This window comes from Myiozetetes cayanensis, unplaced genomic scaffold, assembly GCF_022539395.1.
Source record: "Myiozetetes cayanensis isolate MyiCay16 unplaced genomic scaffold, myiCay2020 scf1, whole genome shotgun sequence".
Lineage (NCBI taxonomy): Eukaryota > Metazoa > Chordata > Aves > Passeriformes > Tyrannidae > Myiozetetes > Myiozetetes cayanensis.
In genome coordinates, this window is record NW_026086604.1 from 105,179,210 (window position 1) to 105,206,584 (window position 27,375).

The 27,375-nt window shown below is 36.8% G+C and overlaps 1 protein-coding gene across 5 annotated transcripts; it reads left to right on the forward strand.

The window, feature by feature from the left end:
* The first annotated feature begins 11 nt into the window (after positions 1 to 11).
* On the forward strand, positions 12 to 26,446 carry NT5C3A (5'-nucleotidase, cytosolic IIIA). 5 transcript variants are annotated; one of them, XM_050318690.1, is made up of 10 exons: positions 12 to 248; positions 14,315 to 14,421; positions 20,662 to 20,760; positions 21,211 to 21,280; positions 22,011 to 22,057; positions 22,204 to 22,289; positions 22,549 to 22,638; positions 23,948 to 24,110; positions 24,433 to 24,633; positions 25,331 to 26,446. In XM_050318690.1, the coding sequence occupies exons 1-10, from the start codon at positions 137 to 139 to the stop codon at positions 25,430 to 25,432; spliced, it is 1,077 nt and encodes a 358-aa protein (XP_050174647.1). In that variant the 5' UTR covers positions 12 to 136; the 3' UTR covers positions 25,433 to 26,446. The 5 variants fall into 5 exon arrangements, with proteins under 5 accessions (XP_050174647.1, XP_050174654.1, XP_050174683.1 ...); XM_050318708.1 differs by having other exon boundaries at positions 139 to 274; XM_050318718.1 differs by lacking the exon at positions 12 to 248 and adding an exon at positions 16,885 to 16,935.
* Positions 26,447 to 27,375: the final 929 nt, after the last annotated feature.

A 27,375-nucleotide genomic window follows, 5' to 3' on the forward strand; every position in this document is an offset into this window, starting at 1 on the left:
CGCGGGGCCGGGAGGGGCGCGGCGCCGTCGTTGCCGGCCCGGCGGTGTGTGGGGGCGCGCCGGGATCTCGCTCCTTTGTCCGCGGACGGGGCGGACGCGCTTCCCCGCCGCGGGGAACCACTCGGGAATCACCGCCATGGACAGGACCGCCGTGGCCAAGATGGGAGCGATGGCGAGCGCCAGCGTGTGCGCGCTGGTGGGCGGGGTGGTGCTGGCGCAGTACATCTTCACCATGAAGAAGAAGACGGGTAAGAAGACCAAGATCATCGAGATGGTACGTGGTAAGAGGCCGGGACCCCTCGGCCGAATGCCCTTCTCCTTCTCCTTGTCCTGCGGCCGGCGGCTCCCTACGGCCGCCCCCGTGGGGGCAGGCGGATATCCTGAAGGGATATCTGAAGGGGCAGAGGGGGGATGTTGAGCCCAGTTTGGGATTTCTGTGAGGACAGAGAACGGAGGCAGGAGCACCTGCGGTTCCACCACAGCGTGACCCACTAGCATGGAAAATGCTCCGTCCCGGCTCGTCCTGCCCGGCCCGTATGTAACTGTAGGATACATATGTACCTGTAGGTTTCGGTGGTGGTTTAAAAGCCTACTTGTAACTTGCTTAAAGGAAAAATGGGACGTGCACACGCACGTGTCCAACCATCTGTTGAAACGGGGAAGAAGCACTGCCTGCTCACGGTTACTAGAAAAGGAAGATGGAGCTCGCTCGCTCTCTACTGCCCTGGTTAAAGTACCCTTGTTATTTAGGGTACTGTTTAAATATCTGCTAAATATCTATAACTAGATGGTAAACGATCTTAGTTTGGACAACATGCTAATTATGTGGCACTCCTTCAAAATTAGTGATTTGTATACCACTGTACTGAAGAGCTGAACTGAAATCATCAAATCACTCGGTGTTGGCCAATGTATATTTTGTGCTCTCCCCTGCAAAGCTTTACTAAAAGCTCAGATTTTTTTTTTTTTAATTACACGTGGAAACAGGTTTTGCTAAGAGCTAGGATTGTGTATGTAAATTGTGAGCTGCCTGACTACTGGCTTGGCCATACATTGCCACACTTGCTAGTGGAATTCATGCAGTGCAGTTGGTGATAACGTGGATCCAAGGAAGAATTCCACCGTGAGTTTTTGCTAATTATAGAGTCATTATTCTTACTGTTGGAAAAAAACGTTGTTTCTAGTCATCAGTAATGTCATTCAACAGTTTGGAGCAGGTGCATTACTTTTTAGTTTCTCTGAGCCCATTTACAACAGTTAGTACTGTAATGCTAAAACTTACTTTTTAGTTATGTGAACAATAAAATAGCAACATCTAAAAGTCTGATCATATGAACAGTCAAAAAGGCAAACCCAGTAGTTTCACAAACTCCTATTCACAATACCCGATTTGAGCTGTAGTTCAGAAAGGACCTAATAATTGCTGAAGATGTACTTATATTAACTCTCTGTACAATGTTTAAGTGGTGTTTTGGCTGGGAAGACCTAAACTTTTATCTTTGTTCCAAAGATTTTGCTTTTGATAGGGGAAAAAATATTAGGCCAATGCTAAATTACCTACCTACCTTAAACTCAAAATTACCTTGATATATAACTTTTATCAAAATCAGTAGGGAGCAGGCCAATTTACACTTTAGCCATGTGAATTCTTGCCAATGAAATATTATTTCATTATAATTAGCTACAGCAATATTATTTTACTTTTTTCTTAGTTAAAATAAAATTAATATAGATGTAAGTTAAAAATTACTTATAACTGTCTTTAAATGCTAAAAAGACAGTGACTTTTACAAATCAAATCGAATATCTGTAAGACAAGAAAGTATTAAGGATTATGATGCCAAGAATGTTTGATGTGAAGAAAAGTGGAAAGGATTCTCAATCATTGTGGAAAAGAGTAACAATGTTTCCTTGCTTAATAATAAAACTCAAGAAACTCCTAAATGTCTAGCTCACATTTCAGTAGATGATTTCCTTAGCACAGTAATTAGCCTGTTACACAAATTTAAGCTTAATGAAGACACCTTAAAATTACTGCATCTTATTTGAAAGAAGAGGTTTAAGTTTGAAATTAGTGTTAATATTGTGTCTTCGTCAACCATCTGTAGTTTGCAAACGGGGAGTTTCCCTTAGACACTCCTGAATGTAGACAGAGTTACTTCAGCTCCGTTTCTGAAGTGACAGAGGCATTAATAGTAAATATATAGCCAGTCACGTGAAGTTCCACTCGGCGTGTTAAGAAACAACCATCTCTCAAAGCCTTCTGTATTGCTTTGCACAGCCAAATTCTGTGAAATTGTCCTAAGGGTTCCCATAGTCAGGTGAAGGCAAAAGTAAGCTGCAAGGTTGCTAACTTTAATTTAAAGGGGTGGTTAATAATTAATTAGATTCTGAAAGTAACTTTTTAGATAATGTTTCATGTCTACTTTAAAAAGAGATTAAACCTTGCAGTGACATTCAATCTTTTGGATTTTTCAGGTCCCAGACAAGTTTTTCAGTGGAGTTGTGGATCCTGGTATAGCAAATAGTTGTACTAACAATAGACTTCAGTTTCTTGATTATTTTTTGCAAAGCAGTTTGAGCAGTTAAGCACAAAACAGATGCTTACAAACTAGAGTGAAAAATGTCGTCTGAGACTTTCAAAAACACTCACCTGTAAGGAATAGCCTATGTTAATTGAAATATGGGGTTAATGTAAGAAAAACTTCTTAATGGCATAACGGTATTTTTTGTTGTCCGTTTCATACACAAAGGTGTTAGAACCCTGGTGTTTTTTTCAGCAGCTTGTTCCTCACTCTTTAGTTTTGGGTCTTTTTAGTGTATTTCTCTTATAAGGATGAGAAACATAATAGAGCTGGTTGAAAACAGAATAGCAGAATACCTTAAACTGAGGCTTCCTCTCCCAGGTTTCTCTTCTAGAAAACTGGGCAAGAGTTTGGTTACATTTGTCTATTTCTCCCTTCTCTCCCTGAAGTGAGGGGATGTAATTATATGAAAAAGTATCAAGTTTCAGCAACAACAAATTAAAAATCAACTTTAAAAAAAAAAGCAATTTCTGAGTTTACAGGAAACGTTTCAATCACCCATTCTTAAATGTCTCTGGACAGTTTTCATTTTATTGTGTTAGGGGAGAAAAAGAAATGCATGGATTTTTGCATCATTAAAGTTTACCTGGAGAGAAATAAGTAAATGAATAAGAAGAGAGGTAACTGCTATTTATCTGCTTCTCAAAGAAATAAAGGAACAAATTCTGTGAGTAAGACTGTTATAGGGTTTATATGGCATTTTTGGGTTTTTGTTATTATTACTTTCTTTTACTCACCAGTCTCTGGTGAGACTAGGTTCTCGTTTCATAGGACATAAGAGCATTTGTGCTACAGATGAAGGATACAGACCATTACAACTGGCAGCAATCACACACCCACTTTACTTCTTTATTCTTGTCTTATTGCTTGTACCTAGTTGTTATAGTAACTGCGACATTACTCCAGCAGGTTGACTCCAGGTGGAGAATAAAGTAGAGGAGTATGTAGTGTGTAGCATACGTATTCAAGAATCTAAATGGTTAGTATTTGAAACTCCTTCATATGTGCTTTTACCTGTACAAAGATGAAGAGTTTGAGCTTGAGTAAATTGGAATCAATAAAAGGGGAGTGGAAGGAAAATGGACTCTCTCTAAAGATACCACTGCAGGACATGGTCACTGTCTGAGTAGTGCAGTGATAATATTTAAAATGTGACCTTGAGAGCTATCCAGTGATGTGATCCACATGAGAATAATGCTGTTCAAAAAGAAAAGTGCTGTGACATGAACCTAAGTAGTGAAAAGTGAAAGAACTGCTGAGGCGTAATACTGCTCCTACCTATTAACATGTGACTGAGAGCCCTTATATTACTAGTGACTAGCATATTAGAATAATTTTTAGAATATTGTTAACATTTTTAAACCAAGTTAAATCTGATATGACTGCTGGAGATGCTATATAAATATTTCCATAAAAATTGTTTTTTGTTTAGACTGTATTCCTCAGTAGAAAAATCACATTGACACTGATAGACAGCAATTACTAAAACAAGGTTGTGTTGCCCACAGGTAGTTTGCTGAGATAATCATGATATATGCCACTTAGATAACGCATAATATAAGCATGCCTAGTATAAACCACCATGCATAATATGAGACACCTAGAACATGGCTTGTAAAACAAGTTTACATGGGGCAGGAAAATCCTTAAGCACAATACATGTTGATACAACCTACATACTAGTAATATCTTTTTATTCTCACTGTAAAATAATTCAGTTGGAAATTTAAAAAATTTGGGTCCTTGGAGAATAAAAATCGACTCAATGGCAGTATTTTCTGCTCTTACTGTTAAGAATAAAAAAGTTGTCTATTATACAGATTATGTACATAGTAATATTTGACTTAATTTAATGTAATAATCTGATCCTACAGTTCAGCTGTCTGTTTCAGAAATAGGTTTTAATTTTCTGAAATTGCTGCTGCCTTGGGTTTTTTTTATTTAATTCAGCAGATCTTGAAACATACATTCTTACAAGGAATGGATATGGGAAGATCAATTAAGTCTTTAATTCTGCATTAGTTTCTTTAGGACTCATTTATCCTACTTACAACAGTTCTCAAAAACATGACAATGTATATCTGAAAACTGAGCTCCAAGTAGTAAGTATAAGCCATGTCAGGCTATAATATGTATTTTAAGTATAGGTTCAGAAGAGCTTGTTTGCTGCTTGCTTTTATCTTTTGTAGAAAGTCTTTCTCCAAAACAGAAAAGCAATCTTTCAATGAATCACTCTGCTCTGGAATATATTTACCTTCTAATAAATGCTCAGTATGTGTTAAGTCCTATTTTTAAATGGTTTTCCTCCTCCTTCTGATAACTTGTGTTTGTTGGTTTTGCTATAATGGCATCTGTTGAATTAAACTTTTTACAGCTTAAGATCAGTAGCAAATACTGCAAATATTAAACATGTTACCTTTATGTCAAACAATATAAGCAGTAATAAGTTTCTTTTAGTTGTCTGAACACACATATCATTGCAAATCTGTTCATATTATGAATTAAAGTTTCATAGCATTCCAATCATACCATTCAGTCTTGAGTTAACAGAAACTATCAGCTTTTATAAAATATATCTAAATTGATCAATATACGTATTGAAGAGACACAGGGCATGGATTCATGCATTTATAGACAGGAGAATACTAGCTGTAAATTCAATAGCAATGGAGCTTTAAATATAAAAACATCACAATTTCTGTAAGTCTGGAATATTGAAAATGCCTGAACTTTTGAAGATATTTGCTTAAAAAAAAAAAAAGCTTCCTTTTACCTATTTTCACTAGCATGAGTTACATAATGCAAAATCCATATTCTCTTCTATGCTGGCTAGTTCCAATTGACGTTACTAGCCTTCAAGCCATCAGCCACACTTCTTCCCTCCCTGTGCACATACAAGTCTATTTTGTGCAAGTACAGTACAGTATACTCTTCAGCTACTGTAAAGAGTAATTCTTGGAGAGAGATTAATAGAAAATATTAGAAAATAAGCAGTGTTAGATTTTATTGCTGTATTTTGATGCGTTTGTCAGGCGGTAATTAATTGTCAAGATTTAAAATTTCGCTGGTTGAGCTGCATCAGACAGCGCCGAGCAGCAGGTGGCGCCGGTGCGAACCGGACCTCAGCTTTCCCGGCGGGTCTCTAAGGTGGATGAGGGACACTGCCCTTTAAGGAATCCTGCCACTGGCATTTCTTGGACACTGCCTGACTCCAGGTCAGACACGTACAACTGAACTGCACCTGCATGCAGAGGGCCCAGAGTAGCAGCGCTGTCTCTGCTGCCTGTCAGATGCTCAGCGCTGAGATTTGGCAGATCCCATCACATGCTAAGTGCAACCAAGACGCAGGAATAGCTCACAACTATTCCTCCTGGCCTCCTTTCCTAACCACCTAACCACTGTGCAGAGATATAAGGCCAGATAAGACTGGGCAAGATAGCTGTGTATGTATACTATTGTGGAGGGTGTGGAAAATAAAAGTTAGTGCTTCCTCTGGCCTTTTTGCAGTCACATTACTGTGCAGCAGTTGATCTGCAGTGCCTGTTTCTTCCTGGAGCAAAGATCTTCTTATAGCAGTTATGCTGACCAGTTGCTAGATGTCAGTCACGTTCTCCTATCCAAAAGTCTTCAATCACCAGTGGTCAGCTGCTGTAAAACATCAGAGAACCTATGATGATTGCAGTAGGCAAATTTTTGAGTCCCATGTTTATCATTTAGCAGCCTGACTGGCACTGTGCCATTAAGTTGGAATCCATGGCTGTTTTGTTAGTCACTTCTGTCTTAGGTTATTTGTGTGGAGTTTCTGACTGTTCCAGAAAAAATATCAGTGCTCATTAGAAGTCCGTTGGATTTTTTTTAATTTGGCTAATCCTAATATCGATAGGGTGCTTTGTTTGAATGTTAAAAAAGGAGACATTTTTCATTGTAAGTGGACATATATTTAAGATCACAGCACACAGGTCAAAGAAGACACTGTTTTTAAATACTAGAAGTAAATATATTATTTTCATTCACTAATGCCACAAAAGAATACGGAACTGCACTGACTTGTCTCTGACAATAATTACAAAAATAATTTTTAATAACATTTCTATAAGTTATAGAAAAATACCTATTGCTAGATGGAAATGTGACTTCTACTTTCTATATATCAACCTTTTTAAAAAGTATTAATTTATTTAATTTGTAATTTTATTTTAATTTTAAAGGGCTGGGGCAAAGCCCTGACTTGGACACTGAAGATTCATTAAATGTACGAATATAGATTTTCAGACTTCTTGAGCCACCAAGATTGCTGTTCAAATGTACTTGTTCTTACCTGTTTCCCACTTGTTAGCTGTAGCTTCCTTCCTGCACCCTTATATAAAGATCTGTTTTGTCTGCTTTGCAAATTGGATCACTGAAATAATCCAAGTTTGTTAGCGGTTTAGTTTTTTTTACCTAAGAGTTTGCTTTGCTCCACCTTAATGCTGACAAAATGAATACCTCTGAAATGTACCATTAACCCTATTCCTTTAAAGCTTTTCCTTCTTTGTTGGAAACTTACTAGTTATCAGACTAAAAATGTAGTTTTTACATTCAGCAGTTATTAATGAAATACTTACTATTGTCGACTGCATTTGCCTCTGCAACATGGATCACTTATAGGTCAGCTTCGGTTTGGTCTGCATGTTACCATGGAAAAATTGCACAGGAAACTGAAAGGTAGAAATTAGCACGAAGCAGTAGGATATTAACACATTAGCAGTAATAGAGTGCAGAGTATAGTAGAGGTAGTATTACTACAGGTTGGATTTTGCACACATCTTGTGTCACTTCTAAAAGGCAAGTACTCAGAGCTACAAGAAATAAGCAGCGTCCAGTTGCATCTTTGAATGGATCCAGCTGTGAGAAACACCCAAAACACAAGGAGGTATGGAGGCGACACAGTCCCTCCTGCCTCAAGGCGTCGTGCTGCCGGTTGCCTTTAGAAGAAGTGTGTGGTAGCTGTATTTCATCTTTACACTTAACAGATTGGTTTTTTCAAGAACTTTAAAGAAGGGTCTGTACTCAAAGAGAACCGAACAGCTAAAAACTTCCTTAATCTCAATGTGTAACTTAATTGAAATATTATATTAGCACTACAATCTTCCATCAGAATTGTAGTGTCTGGTAATGCATTGTAAATTAAACTTTGTCCTGCTGACTTTGCTTTCAAACTGAGTCCCACAACTCCACTATTCAAGGGTCAGAGTTTATTTGATCTAGATACAGCATTCTTAGGCTTTGTGAAAAGAAATCTAAGCATATGTGAGTTTTTTCTTAGAAGCAGATAAGAGAAGAAGAGAATCAGCAGCAACTGCTTCAGTCCAAGCCTTGGGTTTAATGCAAATTCCATTCTAGATATTGTTACATGGGAACCTTCCAGGGAAACAAGCATTTGTTAAGTTCTTTCAATGTATGTGCATATAGATATATAAGGGTATTTAGTTATAAAAAGTATACATGCAAATGTACAATTTGGGGAAAAATAGTATTGCTCATCAAAATTACATTATTATGCAAGGTGAGCTTTTGTACACCTGATAGCTAATTAAGAATCTATAAATATACCACAGTATATTTACATACTGCCAGTTCTTAGAATTCTACACTTTTTACATAAGTATTTTGAGGAAGGATTAGTTGTACCAGCAACCTCACCTGTAAGCATTATTTAAGTAAGTGTTAGATTCTGTGTAACGTGAGAGGGAAGTGGACCTTTCAAACAGCCAGACTCCAACACACTCCATAGCAGTGTCATAGGAAAATGAGGCTACCATTCCAATTAAAAACTCTTCATTTGTCAAAACGAATTTTCTTTATCTGTGCTCTCAGAAGAACTGGCAAGAAAAAGGAAAGATAGGGTAAAAATATAAGATACTTGCAATTAAACACTATCAGGAAAAGCAAATTATTCTCCCTGTCATCACATGTTACAAACAGGGAGAATTGACTTGCCTTCCATGAAAGGTCTTACCTGATACAGATAGAATCATCTGTCTTGCAGTGGTCTGTAGCAGAGACCCAGAGAAAGCATAAGAATGTGGCAAGTTGTCATGATTTTTTTTCCCAGAATGATTTCCCAGCCTCCAGCAGCTTGTATTTCAGAGACAGTGTCTGTAATTTAAGATGAGCTTTATTTCATGTTGTTATCCCATACCTTTTTAAAGTTGTATCAATTCATAGTATTGCTAAAAAGGAGTTCCACATCTTACTGCTTTACTCAGCTGTGTGACTTGCAGCTGACTCCTTTAATTTGTTTTGTATCTACCTCCTCTTAATTTTAGCTGATGACTTCTCTTACACTAAAAGAGATAGTGAACAGTCTTTCTAAGCCACCCCATAGTTTCTTTTCCAAGCTGAAGAATTCTAATATATTCAGTTGTTCATTTTATGAAATGTTTTCATATTTTGGCTCATTCTTACTGCCCTTCTCAGGGTCTTTTCCAGTTCTGCTCTATCCCCTGTAAGGTAGAGAACCCAGAACTGCATTTGGTATTTAAGCTGCAGGTTCATAATGGAATTATAAAGAGGACTATCCAGAGAGCATTAGTAGGAAAAGGCACCAGTGAAATATAAGTATGAAGGCCAATAAAAAAGCCTCAGTTTTCTTCTGCCCTGCATTGAGTGAGTGCCACAACCTTGATTTCTTCTTTAAATTCTGGTGCTCTTTTTTTTTTTTTTTTTTTTTTTTTGCAAGGTCAGGAGAAAAACAGTGAAGCTAATCAGACTGAATTTTGGCTAAGTAGGATGTCATTTATAGAGTGATACTTCCAAGATAGATACATGATTACTGATCAAAGATCACTTGATCATTTCCAGATACTCACTGATTACTAAACAATACTCAATACATAACTTACTTTTTAACCTGCCAGTTAAAAAGTTTAATTCTCTCCAAAGTGAGGGAATGGGTGGGAACTAAGCACAGAGATGAGGTGATTCCCCTAACATATAATAAGAGAAAAAAAAGACGCCTGTCCAGAGCTGTATTAATTCATCCCAGAACCTATAGAACTGGTTCTGTATGTTCTGTGCCCCCTATATTCTCTCAGACTAAATTTTGACCTGGACTAATAAGTGACAGGAGGAGATCACATAAAATACTGGAATTTCAAGCCTTAGTTACTATTAGGTCTTCATAGACTTCTACAGAGAAGTTGAAATGTTGCATAAAGTGTGGACTTCTGTTGCCACAGTTGTTACAGTTCTTTCTGAGTTTTGTAATGTGTAACAATACCTGTGTTTGAAAAATACGTCTTGATTAATTAAGCAGAGATCACTGCTTTTAGAGTGTTTTTGTAAGTATGAGAGGAAGGCGCATAAGGGACAATGATTCTGCAGTATCTTTTATTCTCCCATCAGAGAGATGTATTAAATGCAACAAGAATAAATGCTTACCAAGTTTAACTGTTCTTTATACATTTGAGTGTATGTGTCAGCACTATTAAGTGTTCAATACAGCCATAAGTCAGACTTTTAGGTGATCACCAGTTTTCTCATGTATTGTAAAGAAAGATGGATCTCTGATCAGATCCAGAAAAATCAAAAAAAAAAGTCATTCAATATGTCTTGTGATACCATTCAGGTTAAGACCCTCACCTTCTTAGCGTTTGTCTTCTCTGGATGTATCACAGTTTAATGAATTCAGTCTTTCATATGTCCTTAGCACTTTTCTATAGTATGTGCTGTTCAAGCTCTTCTTTTTGAAGAATGACACTCCTCACAAATCATCTCTATAATAGACATGCACTTTCATATACAAATAATATTTCTGTATCGCACCATACCGATTGCAAATATGGCTACTATGGGTTTTTTTACACTAAACCTTTACTGGAAAAAATAAGTAGTATCCAACCTTCTTGCAAGACAACCTGCTAAATCTTTATGTACCCCAGCTTTATCAAACTGAGCATTTATCTTACTTTCCCTTTAATTGTCACAAATATAAAAAGCTATTCCTGGAACCAGCATGCTGTTCATTAACTCAGTTCACTAGGGCATGAATGATAATCATGTGTTGCTTCCTTTCTTCTGCTTGGTTTTGGTATCTGAGTATACTAAGGTTCAGGTAGCTTTCCCTGTCTTGTGAGATTATATCAAGTAGGCTGCTTTGGAAAATATGTACTAAGTAAACTTACTACAAAAGCAAAATTAGATAACAAATACAGTTCTTTAATGTTTAAAATTGATCCCTACAATAAAGCAAGGTATTGCTCAAGTAAAGTTGATCAATATACTAAAAATATGAGGATATATTCAAATTTGTTCAGTTGTAGTAGGGTCACTAGAGAGGAATAAAAAGTAGTAAGCTCACGAAAAGACACTAGCTAATGTTTACACTGCAGACAGGTTTCAGTCACCTCTAAATTTTGTAGCAAATATTCTAATGAGCAGAAAATTACTCTTAACTGTGTCCTCTTTCTTCATCTTTAAAAACTGATGTCAGTGTAGTTGAAGTATTCAATTTTTTACTTAAAAAACAGTTAAGTTACCTAACTTTCTTAGGTAACTTACCTGTGCTCTGTTAATATCTTTCCACAGATAGATGCAACTTAGGGCACGGGTGTGTAAGGACCGGTAAAACCAGTTTTTCTTTGCTTTAGACTAAAACTTGCAGTGTTTCATATTCTTTGAGAACATCCTGAATCTTTACACACCAAGTTCATCTAACACACCAGCACATAAAGTTGAACCTTTTCCTAGTCTTACATGAATGACAAATTATTTAATGTTTTACGTGCTGCTCTTTTTTACCTCTCTCTCTTTTTCTCTGTAGAATATTCTGTAGTTGATATATGGCCCTCAGCCAAAGGGAAAAGGTTAAAATAGAACCTGTCTGTTGACATTGCTATACCTCTTTAGTTTGTGGTTCTTAAAATATGTTTAAATGACCTTCCATATTTCAAAGAGTAGAAATGTCATACTGGAGTTTGTTTCTCAAATCAGCAGTAACAGAACATGGTTAGTAGGAGCTGTTGTAATTTAAGTGTTTGGCACAAAGGTTTCTTGGAGTTGAAAAGACAGTCTTCCTTGTTTTGTAGACAAGGAGTTTCACATATGGCAATTTCATTAAAGTGAAAGTACATTGTTGATAGAGATACAGTGGCTGTTTTTCTAAGAATTAGGTGTTGGCTGCATTAATGTTTACATAAATTTTGCTCACGTCATGCTCTAGCTCTTTCACTAAAACTGTAATCATTCATGTGAAACACTTTCTATTTAGTCTGATATACCCAAAAACAGTCTGCAAGAGTTGGACTTAATTTCTGTAATGCTTTTTTTCCAATCTGGAGTTGTATTTAAATTTAATTAAATAAAATAAGAACACCCCCCCCTTTTTTTTGTTTCCCAGCTTTCATAAAAAGCACGCTAATTTTCTCTAAATTCTTGACAGAATTAATTTTCTCACTGAATCTCATCTGAGAAGTACCAGAATATCAACAAGCCAGCTCCACAACCCACCAAATCCCAGTCTCATCAATTAGGTTTACAAGACCCATGTGTTATATCAGTACTAGCGTAACCTCTGAAATATATAAAAGCCCAAAAGCAGTTACTTTGCAAATGGAATGTATAAAGTGATGCCTTTCCCTGAACTACATGATTCATTTACCAAGCATATTTTACTTCATTATTTACAAGGGTTTTTTTAAATTGGAAATCTAGCACCGACATAAACTACAACTTTTTGTTGTGCGAATTAGTCATATTTGTTCAAGATACTGCATTATACATATGTTTCCCAAACATTAATATGAAAATATTAATGAAAAGCATGCTAACGATAATAAAATACTATAAAATAGGTAATATTCCCTATATGGTACCTTCTACAGCAATATGCAAATGCTCTAACAAGTAGATTAATGGGAGCTATGAATCCTGGCAAAAACCAGTGCCAGGTAAGTTCAGTTTACTGAACATAGCCTTTGCAAGGATTATGTTATATTTTGAACATACCTTTCAAATGGTTTTGCTTCTTCAGGATGCAGTGGACCTTAACATGTGCATTTGAGGGGATCTTGTTCAATTCTAAGAGGCTGAGTGTTGATTCAAGTTGCATGTTTTGTATAAGCTGAAGTATTCACTAGTTGTTTTGTTGGGTCAAAACACAGAGAACACCACTAAAAACAATGAAAGTACACTGTAGGCAAGATACACTGAGGAATTCTGATATAGTACATACTGACCTACAGTTGGAATGTAGACTCCAAACATGTGGATCCAGTGTACCATTCAGAAAAAAATCTGTTGAATTTTTGGGCTTTTTTAAGGTAGGAGAACAGCACATCCTCCTTAGAAGGAAATTTTTATAACTGATGAATTTCTAGAGTCCTGCTGCTGTGGGATTTTTTTCATAGCAATAGAGGTTTTTCGTATGTGCTACACTACTAACCCGCCCTTGCTTCAGCTCTGATGATCACACTGCTCACACTGATGGCCACATATGAATTGGCCTGATGTTTGTGGTTCATTCTGGCAGCCTGAAACAGTGATCATGAACCTGAGGTTGAGCATGAGTTATGGGGTGATATAGAGAAGCTTGCACTGTTGCTATAGCAAGAGTTAACTTGCTATATGTGACACTTTCAAGCATTTACACAACTTCAGAGTGTAAAATATAATTAGACAATACTTCCTTCATCCTCTCACGCTTTAATTTCTTTTCAATCCATCTTCTGTGTCACCTAGTTACGGTCTTTGATCAGGCAACATGCCTAATTACAAACTTCTGAAAGCAGGTTGAGTTGCCTTGTCTTTCAAAAATCCTGACAAACAAGGCTCCTCGATTTCCTGTTTCAGTATCACACAGATAATTACAGCCAAAACAAAGATTAATTAATTCATTTGCTCCTTCTACATAAATAAATGTGTACCACCTAGTAAACATTAATGAGAGCATGTCACTGAGCTGTAGGAAATTTGTGGCACTCTGCAAAAGGAAATCCTAAAATACTTGCGAAGATTTTGGAAAAGGTTTAAAAAGTAACAAAGTAGTCAGCTTCTGCTTTGAAAAACAAGTGCCTTCCTCTGTTAGAGCAGCCCAAATTTGCCTGCTGCATCCATGAAAGCTGTTCATTCTGTGAAGGTCAAAGGTTTTGTTGTTGGTGAACCAGCTGATCCGTAAGCCCAGTCGGGCTGTACTGCTGAGCATAACAAACTGCTGTGCATTGCTGACGTGCGTCACAGGACCCTGGGGTTTTGCACGGGGATTAGTCAGGCTGTATTTGGAAACGCCCTCAACTGCACCCTGTGCTGCTATATTAGTGTTTCTCAAGCAAGAGGAATTTTCTTTTGCTTCTGCAGCTGCTCTTGCAAAACCCTCTGGTAAGTGTGCACAGCTTCTGTCAACAGTACCGACTGTCTTCTTGCCTGCATTTTTAAGCCAAGGTTATGAGCTGAGGGCTTACTTGCAGTTGTTTACTGTGACAAACTGTATTTTTGTATTAAAAACTTGATAGCACAGAATTAGCAACAGCATCAAAGGAATAAATATGCAGTTTTAATTGAATAGGTTAATTCAGCTTAAATGTTTCTCTACTTTTAAATATTTATCAGAGCATTCTTAAGTGTTGGTATTTTCAGAGTGATGTCACTATGTACCGTGCATGTCAGCTTTTATTTCTATACAGCAGGAATAGAAAGATCACATAATATAGCAGACCAATTCTTAAAAGGATTTGGTTGGTTTTTGTTGGCAGCCTGCATGCAAGCCCTGCATCTCTGGACTCTGCTTGCCACCTATGCTGTTGCAGTAGGACAAAATCAAGGACAGAAGAATCAGGAGTGCCCTAAGCTCAACGCACAGGTACTCTCCTTTTAAAAACACAAGAGGAAACGCTGTTGTCATGTTTTCTGTGAAAGCCCTCTCTCCAGATTTTTTTTAATTGGGTTTTTTTTCCAAACTAACTATCAGAATCCAGCATAGGAGGTATAACAAATATGTAAATAAATAAAACAGGAAAAATAATTTTTGATATGCATCCTATTCCATGTTTTAAAATAGCTTAGGCAGTGAAGCCAATTCAAGTTATTTCATATAACCTGTGCTGGGTATCTAGTTTTACAGCATGTTATCAAGCAACTGTGAAGATACTCAATGTTCTGTTGTTTCGTTCACGTAATAACTTTGCCTATTTACTTTTTAGACAAGTTGTCCTAAGGCTATTTCTTGACAGAACTATTAAAATAGTAATTTGGTAATTACTGGTTACTAAGGACTTCTTACAGTATTTAAGCTTGCATCATATGAATATAAAATGTATTATGGTTTTGGTAATTATAAATTGTAAGTATTTGTCCTGAGCTGAGGTTATGCTAGCGGAGTGCACAATCAGTAGTGCAGTTCTTCTGACCAGCTGTACAGAATGGAGTGACTGATGTGACTACACTCATGTCCTGTAGCTTTTGATGTTCCTGTCTAAAACATAAGCCTACTAACAGCTGGGGCTGCTAAGAGAAACCTCTGCTGCACTAATGGAACAAAATTCAGTCTGGATTAAAGCCAATCTTGCTTTATATGTATATGAACTTCTACATATGGTGGAAGAGATACATTCTTGTTCTGTGGGTTTTGTTACAGCTCCCCTGCTTCTTGCAACTCACACACTGCAAACAGCAAAAGTTACATGAAGAAGCTTGCATACTTTTTCAGAAGTTTTTTTAGAAAGCTTTGTTTTCTAGAGTAAATAATGTTCTGTAATAATAGGAAAAAAAATGGGAGTGTTAAATAATATGTAAATCAAGCAATGTGTCCCTTTTCTTTATAATCTCACCAAATTGTTAGTTTCTTCCACCAAGAACTGCAAAATCAATTTTCTCCAACTTCAGGGTATCAAATTTCACAGTTACCACTGATGCCATGCCCTGCCTTTTTTGGAATATGTCCATAAGTAAGTATATGTGATAGCTAGTCTCAGACCTTGGAATTGGGCATCTGCAGTTCCCAAAATAAATTTATTCTTGGTTTATAGTCATTTATGTGGAAGCTGTCAGCATAGACTAGAAATAAAATTTATAATAATAATTTGTAGAAATAATTGAATCCTATACATTATATCACTTTGATTTGCATTTTCCGTGTTCCAAAATAACACTAATAGTTCCCTCTCCTTGCCAGCCTACCCATGTGTGTCCTCTGTATCAAAAGATAACATATTTGGAAGTTTAGTCTAAGGCAGGTTTACCAACTAAGTAGAAAAACAGAAATTTTGTGATACATGAAATTCACGTGCTGTCAGTAGCATTACAGCTAAATCATATTGTTGTATCACTTTTGTGACATTACAGTTCAGCTGAAATTTTGTGGAATATTTTAATACATTTATAAGTGTGAGAACAGTTCTTACTATGATTCACATTTACTGGCTTATAATAAAGTATTCTGTCAATCATTGAGATTTATAGAGAAGTTCCCTTAAACTTTTATCCATCCATAATCCAGGGTGTTTTCTTTGCAGTGATTTTTGGGAGGCTTCCATACTAGATGAGTCTTTGTAAAACAAGAAAACTTCATATTTGCCAAGTAGTGTAAGCTTACAGGGTATCAGTATAAAAATACTCTGCTCCAGTGTTTCATGTCCTTCGTCAAAGCATTGCTTAGCAGACTTATAATGACAACCTCCTACAGTTTTAGTTATTACTAGTAATATTTCAGGCTGTGTGTCTAGATTTGATTGTGAAATGAGCCATATCTCTATGTAGTTAAGATAGCAAGTCATTCATCAACTCATCCTTCCCAGCTTAAAATTACTGACAGTGAAAACAACAGAAGGTCCCAGAAGGATGGAGGTAACTGTTTTACCTCCAACACTCAGTAGATTGAAAAGTTCAGTATACTCCTAACTCCAGAATGTGACATTGCTCCCTGTGCACACAATCAAGTATTCATTTCCTGGGATACCTGATTGGAAATGCTTACTGTGGCATTTAAATTCACTTAGATCACTAAAATGAATGACAGGTCTTGTCACCAGCTCTTGTTTTATAATCAAACTGACACAGCATGCACTTAGATCCAAGCTGCCTCCTAAACTAAGAAAACAACATATATATTAAGCAGCACCTGGATACAATATAAAAGCAGTTCCATTTGCATTTCTGTTATCCAATTGTATAGAAGAAGCTTAATTTCAAAACTAAAATTCAGTAGGGTCTTTACAGCAAATACTTTATTTAACCCAGCTACACAGATGCATGTCTCATGTACTAAATAGACTTGTCATTTTCAAAACTATCCTTGTTGTAAAATGATGCATTCTGTGGTTTGTAGGACTGAGGGATTTCCAAACCTGCGTGAATCCATTACTGTTCATTCCTCAAGGTATGAGTGTAACATTGTTAGCTACAAAATCATTTCCTACATCCTTATTCCAGTTACCTGCTGTCACAAACAAGCAGATCGGTTTTTTCCTTTTCGTAAGTCCAACTAAGCTCAACCTTTAAAATAATCTTTTTCGGTTTTGTTCTCCTTCCTTCTTTCAAAGGCTCCTTAAAAATGTCAGAGACTAGAAATTTAAATGTCTTTGTGGCCAGTGTATATGCCAACCACAAACTACCTTTGGGAGTTGTCATCTTTTAACATGTGTTTTAAGAGATACCAGCCTCTGGGCTACTTCAGTAGCATATAGATGTCCTTGGTAAGAAAGAAAACTCTTCTCACACTTTCATAAAATGACAGAATACACAGGGGCACTTAAATCATTCAGTATGAGGTACTTTCAGATGTCACAATGAAATATGAATTCCTTTTCCTGTGCTTATGTCGTTTTAGTTCTGTATGTAGAAGCTCCTCATTCTGAAAAGCTTTCTTGGCTTTGTTAGGTGCTGTGGAGATTTTTGTTTGGCTGCTTCTTCCTTTCTGTTCTTCCCAATCAACTAGTGCAGCAGAATTTGGGGCTTTTTATGTATATACTGAGTTGACTCCTAGAGTTTTCTTAAACAATAAATAGAAACCCAAATTTTATCAAATCGACTGAACTTTTCTTATTAGCCTTTTTTTCCACCCTTTGTTCTTTCATCTGTCTTACCAGTTCTTTCCAACTAGAATCTGCTTTTCTCTTTCAACTGTGAAGAATGGCAAGTATGCAACAATGAAACAGCAGCTAGACTGGGCAGAAGTGTAAAACATTGAAGGAGACAGTTTGTCAGAAAACTGGTGACTGCAGTTTCATTTAGACTTTCATTAGACAGTTTCATTTACTTCTACTATAATAATGGTGAAGACTAAATAAAAGAATCACTGCTTAATGTTCAGTTGCAAATATTAATAAAGGAACTAGTACTGACAAAAGTGGCTATTTTGACTAACCATATTTAGCTGAGGCTTTATCAGATGCTACATCTGTAATGAAGACTTGTTTTTTTCTGTGAAAGTGCCTGTGAGGCAGAAATTGTATGGGTTATAATTGCTGCAGAAGACTTCCCCCTCCTAAATTAAAATACGCTTCAACTGACATCAATTCTTGTGTAAAAATGAAAAATGTACTAGGGATAAATTAACCTTATAAACTGATCTTGAGTAGGAGTATCAGTTTACAACATCAAAGCAGGAAGCTTTCATCACACTTAAAATCTTAAGCAATCTCTTGTTTAACATGATCTACTAAAATGTTTACCAAGATTTTTCCTCAGGTTGTTTCAGAAACTTACGAAAGGGCTCTGAAGCAAAGCAGTACCTGAAATGAAACAGTACCAAACAATCCAACTTTCCTCATACAATCTCTTCCTCTGATCTCTTCATCTCCCCCAACATCTGTTTAAATTAGTTATATTCGGAAATCTGTTGCTTAGTATCTAAGTGAACCAAATAATGCTTGAACTACCTCTTAGAAAAGCTCGCATTTCATGTTGTTTAATTTTTGCATTCCAAATCTAAAAATACATATATAATTTGCTGAAAGTTAAAGGAATTAGATCAGTTAATTTACAGTAAAAAAATTACCTAACGCAGTCAAACTGCTTTATCTTTCATTATAAAGAATGCTGTATACACACAAGTGGTAAGCTTGCTTTTGTTTACCAGCACCATGTAACATAGAAAAGAAATACCATCAAAGAAACACCTTTAAAGAGTTGCAGATTATTAATAAATTATTTTGTGAAGCTAGATCTGCTGCTAATTGTGAATAAATACCTATAAATGCTTTGTAAAGGCATATCTCAAAAGATTAGCAAATTCTTTAATGGATATTTTTTAGGAATTCTATTTCTTGTTAACACTCAGCTCTCTCAATGACTCCTAGCCTGGAATGGAGGTGATAGCTGGAAGTCAGTCCTAATGGACCTTTTGTGAATTTGCTGTGCTAAACAGAAGTAGCAGCAAAGCACTGCAACCACAGAGGGAACAACGATCTTGGCTTAGGAGGTACCACTTCTACAGAAAATGTCTGTGCCATAGGATGGCAAAGGAAAATGTTAACTTCTAAACTAAGTGAAATGAATCCACTCTCTTTCTTTATGAGATTTATAAAGCAAAGAAGTAGTGAATACCCTGTCCTGACTTAAGAATTTTTTATAAGATATTCTGGTATAGGTGAAATTTTTTTGAATGGGTGGAAAACCTTGGAGATTCATCAGAAACTCAGAATTCTAGAAGGATTTCTATTTTCTGTTTTCAGTAGTGTTTTTGAGGATATTAGCCAGAAAGTAGCAGTAAGCACACTGGGGATTAGAATTGTTCATTATATTGAAAGATAGGAGCACTGATATGGAAGAAAAGATACAATCCAGCAAGATTAAGTGTAAAATTTAGCATTTTGTACAACTACCTGTTTCTGCCTAGGAGTAACTTTGAAAAGTATTTGCTCATTACCAGCTGAACTTGAATCATTCTCACCATAGTACTGGTAACACACTGTTTGCAATACTTTAAAGTGCCATCTTTTTCTTAAATGATAACGAAATTGCAATTTGGCTTCAAGTTGACTGTTACTAATAAACAAAAGACTTAGCAGCATCAAGAGCAGGGAGAAAGAGTGCTGCATGACTTACTAACAATTGGTGATACAAGAACTCTGGGTCCAGAAATGTGTCTGGAAATAGCAGCTACCTCTTTTTTTTTTTTCTTAAATCAGCTCATTGCAGCAAAGATTACATGCTAGCTATAAGAAAAGGGAAGCTGGATGATCAGGGTGCTAAAAATGTAATTCCTAGCACTTCATCACATCTGAAGTTCTATCGACAGAAAATAAAGTTTACTACTCATAAATGCCCATTTAGACAGGTTGCAAATATCTGATGCCTTTGCTTTAGAATAGGTCCATACATGATTATAAAGGAAGGAAGTGCATGCTACATTGAGAAATTTTTGTAAATAAGCAGTTCTTTTACCATTTCTGCAAGGTTGAAGATAAACTTTCAGAGTAAGCAAGGGCTTGGGGCGTTGTTTGGGGAGGTTGTTTTGTGGGGGAATTCAGTTTTGGGGTTTTTTTACACCACATGCATTTATCATATTCAAGAAATATACTTCATTCAAAAGGAGTATGTGATGTGATAGCATATGTTATTTCAAAAGTGTGCAGAGAGAAAGCTAATGTAAGGATTGCTGGACTGGCTAGGGAGCAGGAATTACTGTACAGCCTTGTGTTGGAGTACTCAATTGTCACAGCATTTTCAAGGAAAAAATGGATGTCTAAAAACCGTCTTCTTGATCTCTGTTGAGACTTTAAGGGCATATTAATTGCACAAAGAGTTAGTTATAAGATTCACCATCTCCCAGTGACATATTTGAACCACAAGATGCACACTTTTGTCCTGTTTCTATACATGTCCCTTACTTCCCACAAATATAATTTGTGAGTGTCAACTTATTGGATAATTTGATATTAGGAAAGGAAATTAAAACAGATGTTGAAAGTGAACAGAACTGTGTGCAGTCATCGGTTAATGCATCCGGAGTATTTTTTGCTGCTTCTTACTCTTGTCTTCCTGTCCTGACCATGTCTTGATGTCACATGAAAGTGTGACAGAGCTTCCAATCTGATGGATGGCAGGTATTGTCTGTAAGTTTTCCTCTGTATGTTTATGTCTTTGTTCTCACTCTCCATAGATGCCAGAATTTCAGAAGAAGACTGTCCATATTAAGGACCCAGGGAGAGTAGAGGAGATTATTTGTGGCCTCATCAAAGGTGGAGCTGCCAAACTTCAGGTAAAGATAGTAGAAGGCGTAACCACTTTGGAATAAAAGCAACTGTGGGATTGTTGCTATATGCCAAAACTTTAAGTATCTCTTTATATATAAAACAGAAGTCAACCTTCAAGAAATCTCCAGAACTTAAGCATGTGAAATCTTTGAATAGTCCTTGTTGAATCAACTGCAATTCATCCAGGATCTAGTTAAGTAAATGACATAAACATAGAATCTTAGTAATTTCAGGAAATACTCTGACCAAAGAAATTAGAAAAACAGTTTTGTTAGAAAAAGTTACTCTTCTGGGATACGCTAGCTTGCATTACAGTGGCTCAATAGAATAGGGAGGTTTCTGTGGCACACATGCTACTCAGCTGCAGCTATTGTTGATCGTTCAGAATTTCTAGCCATTCTTTACTTTGTCCCTCCACATTGTAAGACAGTTTTGCTTTTTCTTTCCTTAAATAGATTATTACAGATTTTGATATGACATTAAGTAGATTTTCCTACAATGGAAAAAGATGTCCAACTTGTCATAGTGAGTACTTTTTTTTTTAATACAGATTGATTTGTTCACTCATTTTAGTTTTTCCCATATTTTAATTTTCTGTCCAATTTATTCCGTAATATGAGATTTTATGTTGACTTGTTAACTGGCTTGTACATTCTAATGAAGAAATATTCTAGTGACAGTGGTTTTATGTGTGTGTATATATATATATATAAATCAAAATCTCTGTGAATTAAAATCAGATAAGTTGTCATTCTCAATTAATGTATTAAGTTTTGAACTCTTAAGATGTTAATGCCTATATATGGTAGGGTTGACTTTTATTTTTTAAGAGCCCATAATAGTCCTGACACCTGCAAGAACCAGATAGTAAACTCCTTAGAATTCTTGGCAGTTTTATCCCTATGCTGTATACAGTCTTTTAGAACAAACAAAGCGAATCCATTTACTGATGAAGTGGGAACTTTAAGACATACAGGATGCCTCAGGATGATTTCAGAAACAGATAAATCTCAAAAATACATACAAAAGCTTGTAATTGACCTTGTAATTCAGAGATGAGGGGAAGGGCATCTTCATGTACTTATAAAGAAAAATGTTCCTTTTACTGGTTACTGCTAAGAGAAGTTCTGAGGAAACATACCGGTATGTCATCAAACCTTGTAATCTGTGCCATTTACAGTGCTACATGTAGGGCAAAGTAAAAGAAATATACCATCTTGTTTAACACTCTTTTTTTTTTTCACCCCTCCCCCAGACATCATTGATAACTCTAAGATCATCACAGACGACTGTCGGAAAAAGGTAAACAAAAAACCTACTAGCAGTTGGCTTGTTGTGCAGACAACTGTCATTATTACCTGACTGAAGAAAGTTACTTTGATTTGTTACACCAAATACTGTTATTTTAGTAAAATCCATTAAACATCTGGTGTATTTTTCCCTTTCAGTTATTGCAGCTGAAAGAAACCTATTACGCTATTGAAATTGATCCAGCCCTCACTATTGAAGAGAAGTATCCATATATGGTAGAATGGTAAGAGACGCCTCCCATATTCAAACTTCACTAAGATTAGATTTAGTAAGTTTTTAAAGGCAAATTAATGGCAGTTCTTAGCTTTTGGCTATCACATTACCTGAATTAATCTCTCTAAGTGCTGTACAGCAACTGGTTCTGTTTTGCCATTAACTTGAATGGGCAAGAATTAACCATAGAGGATGCTTTTCATCATAACATTTAATGAAAGGTGAATCTTAGTAGCAAAGTTCAACTCATTTTTCTCTTTATATTCCAGGTACCATAAATCTCATGCACTACTCATTGAACAAGGCTTACAGAAGGATAAGTTTGCAGAAATTGTGAGGGAATCTGATGTTATGCTGAAGTAAGTTCCTTTTTATTTGAATGATACTGTTTCAGAGCATTTTCTGTAGATTCTAACTGGGTGGTCAGGGGAGGAGAAAAAAAGGGAAGGAAGCAAAAATCCACACACACATTCCTGAGAATGTGACACCTTAATCCTGGAACACAGTGAGCTCTCTGTGCTCCTATTTTATTATTTATTTTTATACTCCATTATATGTTGTAGCTAAATGCCTACAGTGATCATACTGTATAAACCAGAGATCTGAAACTTTTTTTAGTCCCATCACTACAAGCTTCATTTCTGTAGACTTTCATCCTCTTTGAATTGCACTGGTGACATTTTTTTAAGGGCAATGTAGAGTTTAACTTAGTTCCTTTGAAAAACATTCAGTTCAATAGTTTTATCTGAGATAAAAGTGCAGCAACTTGCAAAGCATGTTTCATATGTTGTATTAAATATCATTTTTCCTCTATGGCTTAAGGCAAGTTTAAAAGCCAGTAAAATCCTTCTTCAAAATGTACTGTTGCTCCCATCTCTTTGAAAGCTCTCTAAAACTGCTTGTAAATTTTGGACTACTGTAACAGGATGTTAGAACTTAAATTGTGGAAACTACTTGTTTATAATACTGACTAAATTCTTAGCTTTTGTAAACAGAGAAGCACCCTGTCTCTGCCTTTTTGAAAGCCTAAGTCAATGTGGGTTGAATCTTCATTCACAAGCTAAAATTCCCTCAAAAACTTTCACAATATTTTATTTTAAATGTAAAATTCTACCAATCCAATCTGTGTGGAGAAAGTGTATCGAGATAAGATCATCTTCTTCCTGGAATACTATACACGGACTTGATTGGGTACTGAACACTACAAAATTTTCAGGAAAGAACAACAATAAAGGTTTTCAGGATTTAAAAAAACAAAACAAAATTTGTTTCATAGTAATAACCCTATAGAAAGTCACATATTTAAGCAAGAAAGATTGAAAGGAGATATATAGCCCGATAGTAGCTAGAGAGAGTTCTAGTAGTTGCTTGCCTGTTCTGGAGTATTTAGGGAGGAGGAAGTGTTTTTAAGTCTTTAAAACATGACTAGGTGTTTTGGGGGGGAGGGGAATTATACAGAACAAGACCAAACAGCTTGGTGGAGCAGTTTCTTACTAAAACTACACGCCTTATGTTAGGTTGATGATTCTTGCTAACCTGAAAAGGTGAAGTAAAAGAAATGAAGTAAAATGCTCTTTTTCAAAGATGATGTGATCGTTTCCTGTAAACTCAGACTGTTCTTGCTTTCTTCCTTTGAGATTTGATTTGCATTTACATTCTGTGTTGCAGAGAAGGATATGAGAACTTCTTTGATAAGCTCAGTGAACATAATATTCCTGTGTTCATATTTTCTGCTGGGATTGGGGATATTCTTGAGGAAGTAATCCACCAGGCTGGGGTCTACCATTCTAATGTCAAAGTGGTTTCCAATTTCATGGATTTCGATGAAAATGTACGTATGAGATAACGCATTCTTATCAAACATGACTGTTTGTGGTATTTAGTAGCTATTTATGTATAAGATGAACATTTAAATGCAGCAGATCATAGAATCATAGATGTAACCACCTACCCTGCCATATAGAAAATTAGGACTGTCTAGTCCTAACCATGGTGTTACAGTCATTTTGTTATTTAACAGTAATTTATCTTGTTCATCATCAGAGATTACATAGTTCAGTGTTAGCTCAACAGTAATATCACCTATTTCCTTCTAGATTCTATCTTGCCTGAATGATACCAGAAATAACTTCAGTGTTCTTTTTTTTTAATAGGGAGTATTAAAAGGATTTAAAGGAGAATTGATTCACGTTTACAACAAACATGATGGTGCCTTGAAGAACACAGAGTACTTCAAACAGCTAAAAGACAACAGTAATATCATACTGCTGGGTGATTCTCAAGGAGACTTGAGTATGGCAGATGGAGTAGCGAATGTCGAGAACATTCTTAAAATTGGCTATCTCAATGATAAAGTAAGTAGCCTTACATAACCTTGTAAGCTTTGAGTGAAACACTGGGAGTTAAAAATAGGTTCATTATGATATGCCTCAGATATCAAACCAAGTGTTTGGCCTGTATTTGTTTTGAGACTTCAAATATTTTTCGTGGATTTCTTTTCTTTTCTTTATAAGACATAAGCTACAAAAACACAAGTGTATATTGCTTTGGGTTTTGTACTGGACTGCTACCAAAAAGGTATTTCCTAGAGAAGTAAAATTCAGAGGCTATAAAAATTAATTCTCTTAAATTCCTGTGGCTCCTCCCCTCCTCTCAATACTGGATTGATACTTGAGCAAAATTATAATCTACCAAATAACAAATTCAGGCTCTCCTCTTTTCTTTTAAGTGACACACAGCTGATCATTTGCTAAGTTATAATGCACACCCATTTGCATTCAGGAGAGAAAAAAATCCACTTTTCTGTATCTCCCTGTCTTTTGGAAAGCTGAAGAAATAGTTTTTCTTTCAGTATCTATGTGTGAGATCCTGGAATGCATGCACAGCTATGTCAGGTCACTCCTACTCTGTCTTCTTGTGGAATTCACTTGTAGGAGCAATGCATTATTTGCATGGCTCATTCCCTGAATTTGGTGGAAAGATTAGGCAATATTTTAATGACAAAAAGCCTTTCAATAATTAATTCTTTCTCTTTATGCCTTCTGCAATTAGGTAGATGAGCTTCTGGAAAAATATATGGACTCTTACGATATCGTTTTGGTGAAAGATGAATCCCTGGAAGTTGCCAACTCCATCCTACAGAAAATCCTGTAAATTGCAGTCTCAAGTCACTCCATTCCTTTCAGGAGGCAACTGGACAGAAGAGCACACGTGTGCTATTTTAGATGTGTTTATTACTCATTTACAGAACTGTTTAATTTAATTTAAAACTTTTATCTTCATTTTGGTATTCTGGAATATACACATGGTATCAGTTGTCAACTACAGGCTCCTTTTACTGCTCTTACGCTGTTCATTATTGTCTCACACTCCTGTCATACCTAGATTTAAATTGGATTTATAGATGTGATAAACTGCTGCGGATGGGATACTATGGTTCACTGTCTTCTGTAATCAGGCATTTCAGAGCAGCATTTTGTAAAATTCAAGGTGTAAACACTCTGTGAACAAGCGTTGTGTGCGTTTGTGTTGCCTTTTCAAAAAAGATATTTTGGTCTCAGCTGTACTTTGAAGGATCTTATTCATATGCTTACATACTTTCACAGAAGTTTTTCATACATATATTTTTCTCCAGTAAAAATGCTTTTTTCACCCAATTCAGGCAAAGTGTTTCTTCTTCATAGATTTTTGTATCATTACAAGACATTCTCTATCCTTACTGTTTCTTACCGTCTGTGAAATGGGAAGAATGTTTTAAGTGAGTATATCTGAGATAAACTTTCTCATCTTTGTAACAACAGATCGTTTCACAAGCTAACAGTACACAGCCTCCCTGCTCTGAGCAGGGACATCTTCAACTAGATCAGGTTGCTCAGAGCCCCATCCAGCCTGACCTGGAATGTTTCCAGGGATGGGGCATCTACCACCTCTCTGGACGACCTCTGCCAGCGTTTCACTACACTCTTCTTCAGAAAGTATTTCCCCTGTACTGAACAGCACTTCTCAGCATTGTGTACAGAAAGATACAGCTTAATACCACCACAGCTTTGGAAGCTTACTTGGATATGTTGCAGGATAAGTAAAAGATGAAGTTGTGACCATGGTCCTATGAGGTCTCAGCTGTACTAAATCTATTCATTAATAAAATAGAGGCAATCGTACAACTTCTCCAATGTGCAATATAGTCACTGTTCCCCTTTGCTTTATTTCATTCACAGCTGTGCCATCTTCTGTTCCCTGAGGAATTGTAATGAAAATGTGGGAGAGCCTAGATCTGCATTCTCTCCACCAGAAGTAATACACATCTCAAGAAATGGCCTGTTTCCCTCCAACCTGTCATCTGTTATTTAAATTCTGACTTAGTAGCACCAGTCATATTTTTTCCAAATCAGCAGATTTACACTGGTGCAATTTACACCGTCCCTGCTGGAACTCTTCCAAGAAGGGAAGAGGGGGGGCATAGGTTCCATACCCATTCTGCATCCTCTGCAGAAAGCTAAAGTTAAATCCTCCCTGTATTTTGAATGCAGGGTGGAGGCTTTGATACCCAATCTGAGGTAGATGTGAGCACACGAACACATGGCACACGCAGGGACCTTTCAGAAATTCCAGCCTGCATCTGAACAGGCAAAGAGTGTTTGAGGGATGATGTCCTCCTTGTCATGACCTAGCCATGTATGTAATTCCTTGCTCCTGGCACAGGGGCAGCTGGTGCCCCAGAAGCAGGAGCCTTAAAGTTGTCTCTTGGAGCAGAAAACCAGTAAGACAACCAAGGAGAGGAGAGCACCTTGGCTCTCTTCCATTCCAGAGCCTTGACTCAGGAAGCAGCAGACTGGACAAGCTGAAAGCATCCTGGCAGTGCCAGTGACAGGAGGAGATGGGAGCAGCAGCTGCCCCAGCCCTGGCCTGCCAAGAGCCTGTCAGCCAAAGCCAAGAACAGGGAAAGCTTGAAGGCAGCAGTGACAGCTGCTGAGTCAGCGGTCACAGGGACTGGGTGTAAAGTTTGTGCCAGTCTCTGGCCTCTCTCCCTGTCTCCCCCACTTGCCTGGGGCAGGGTGGAGGACAGGATGGTCATGGTAAAACTGTAAGGGAGGGAG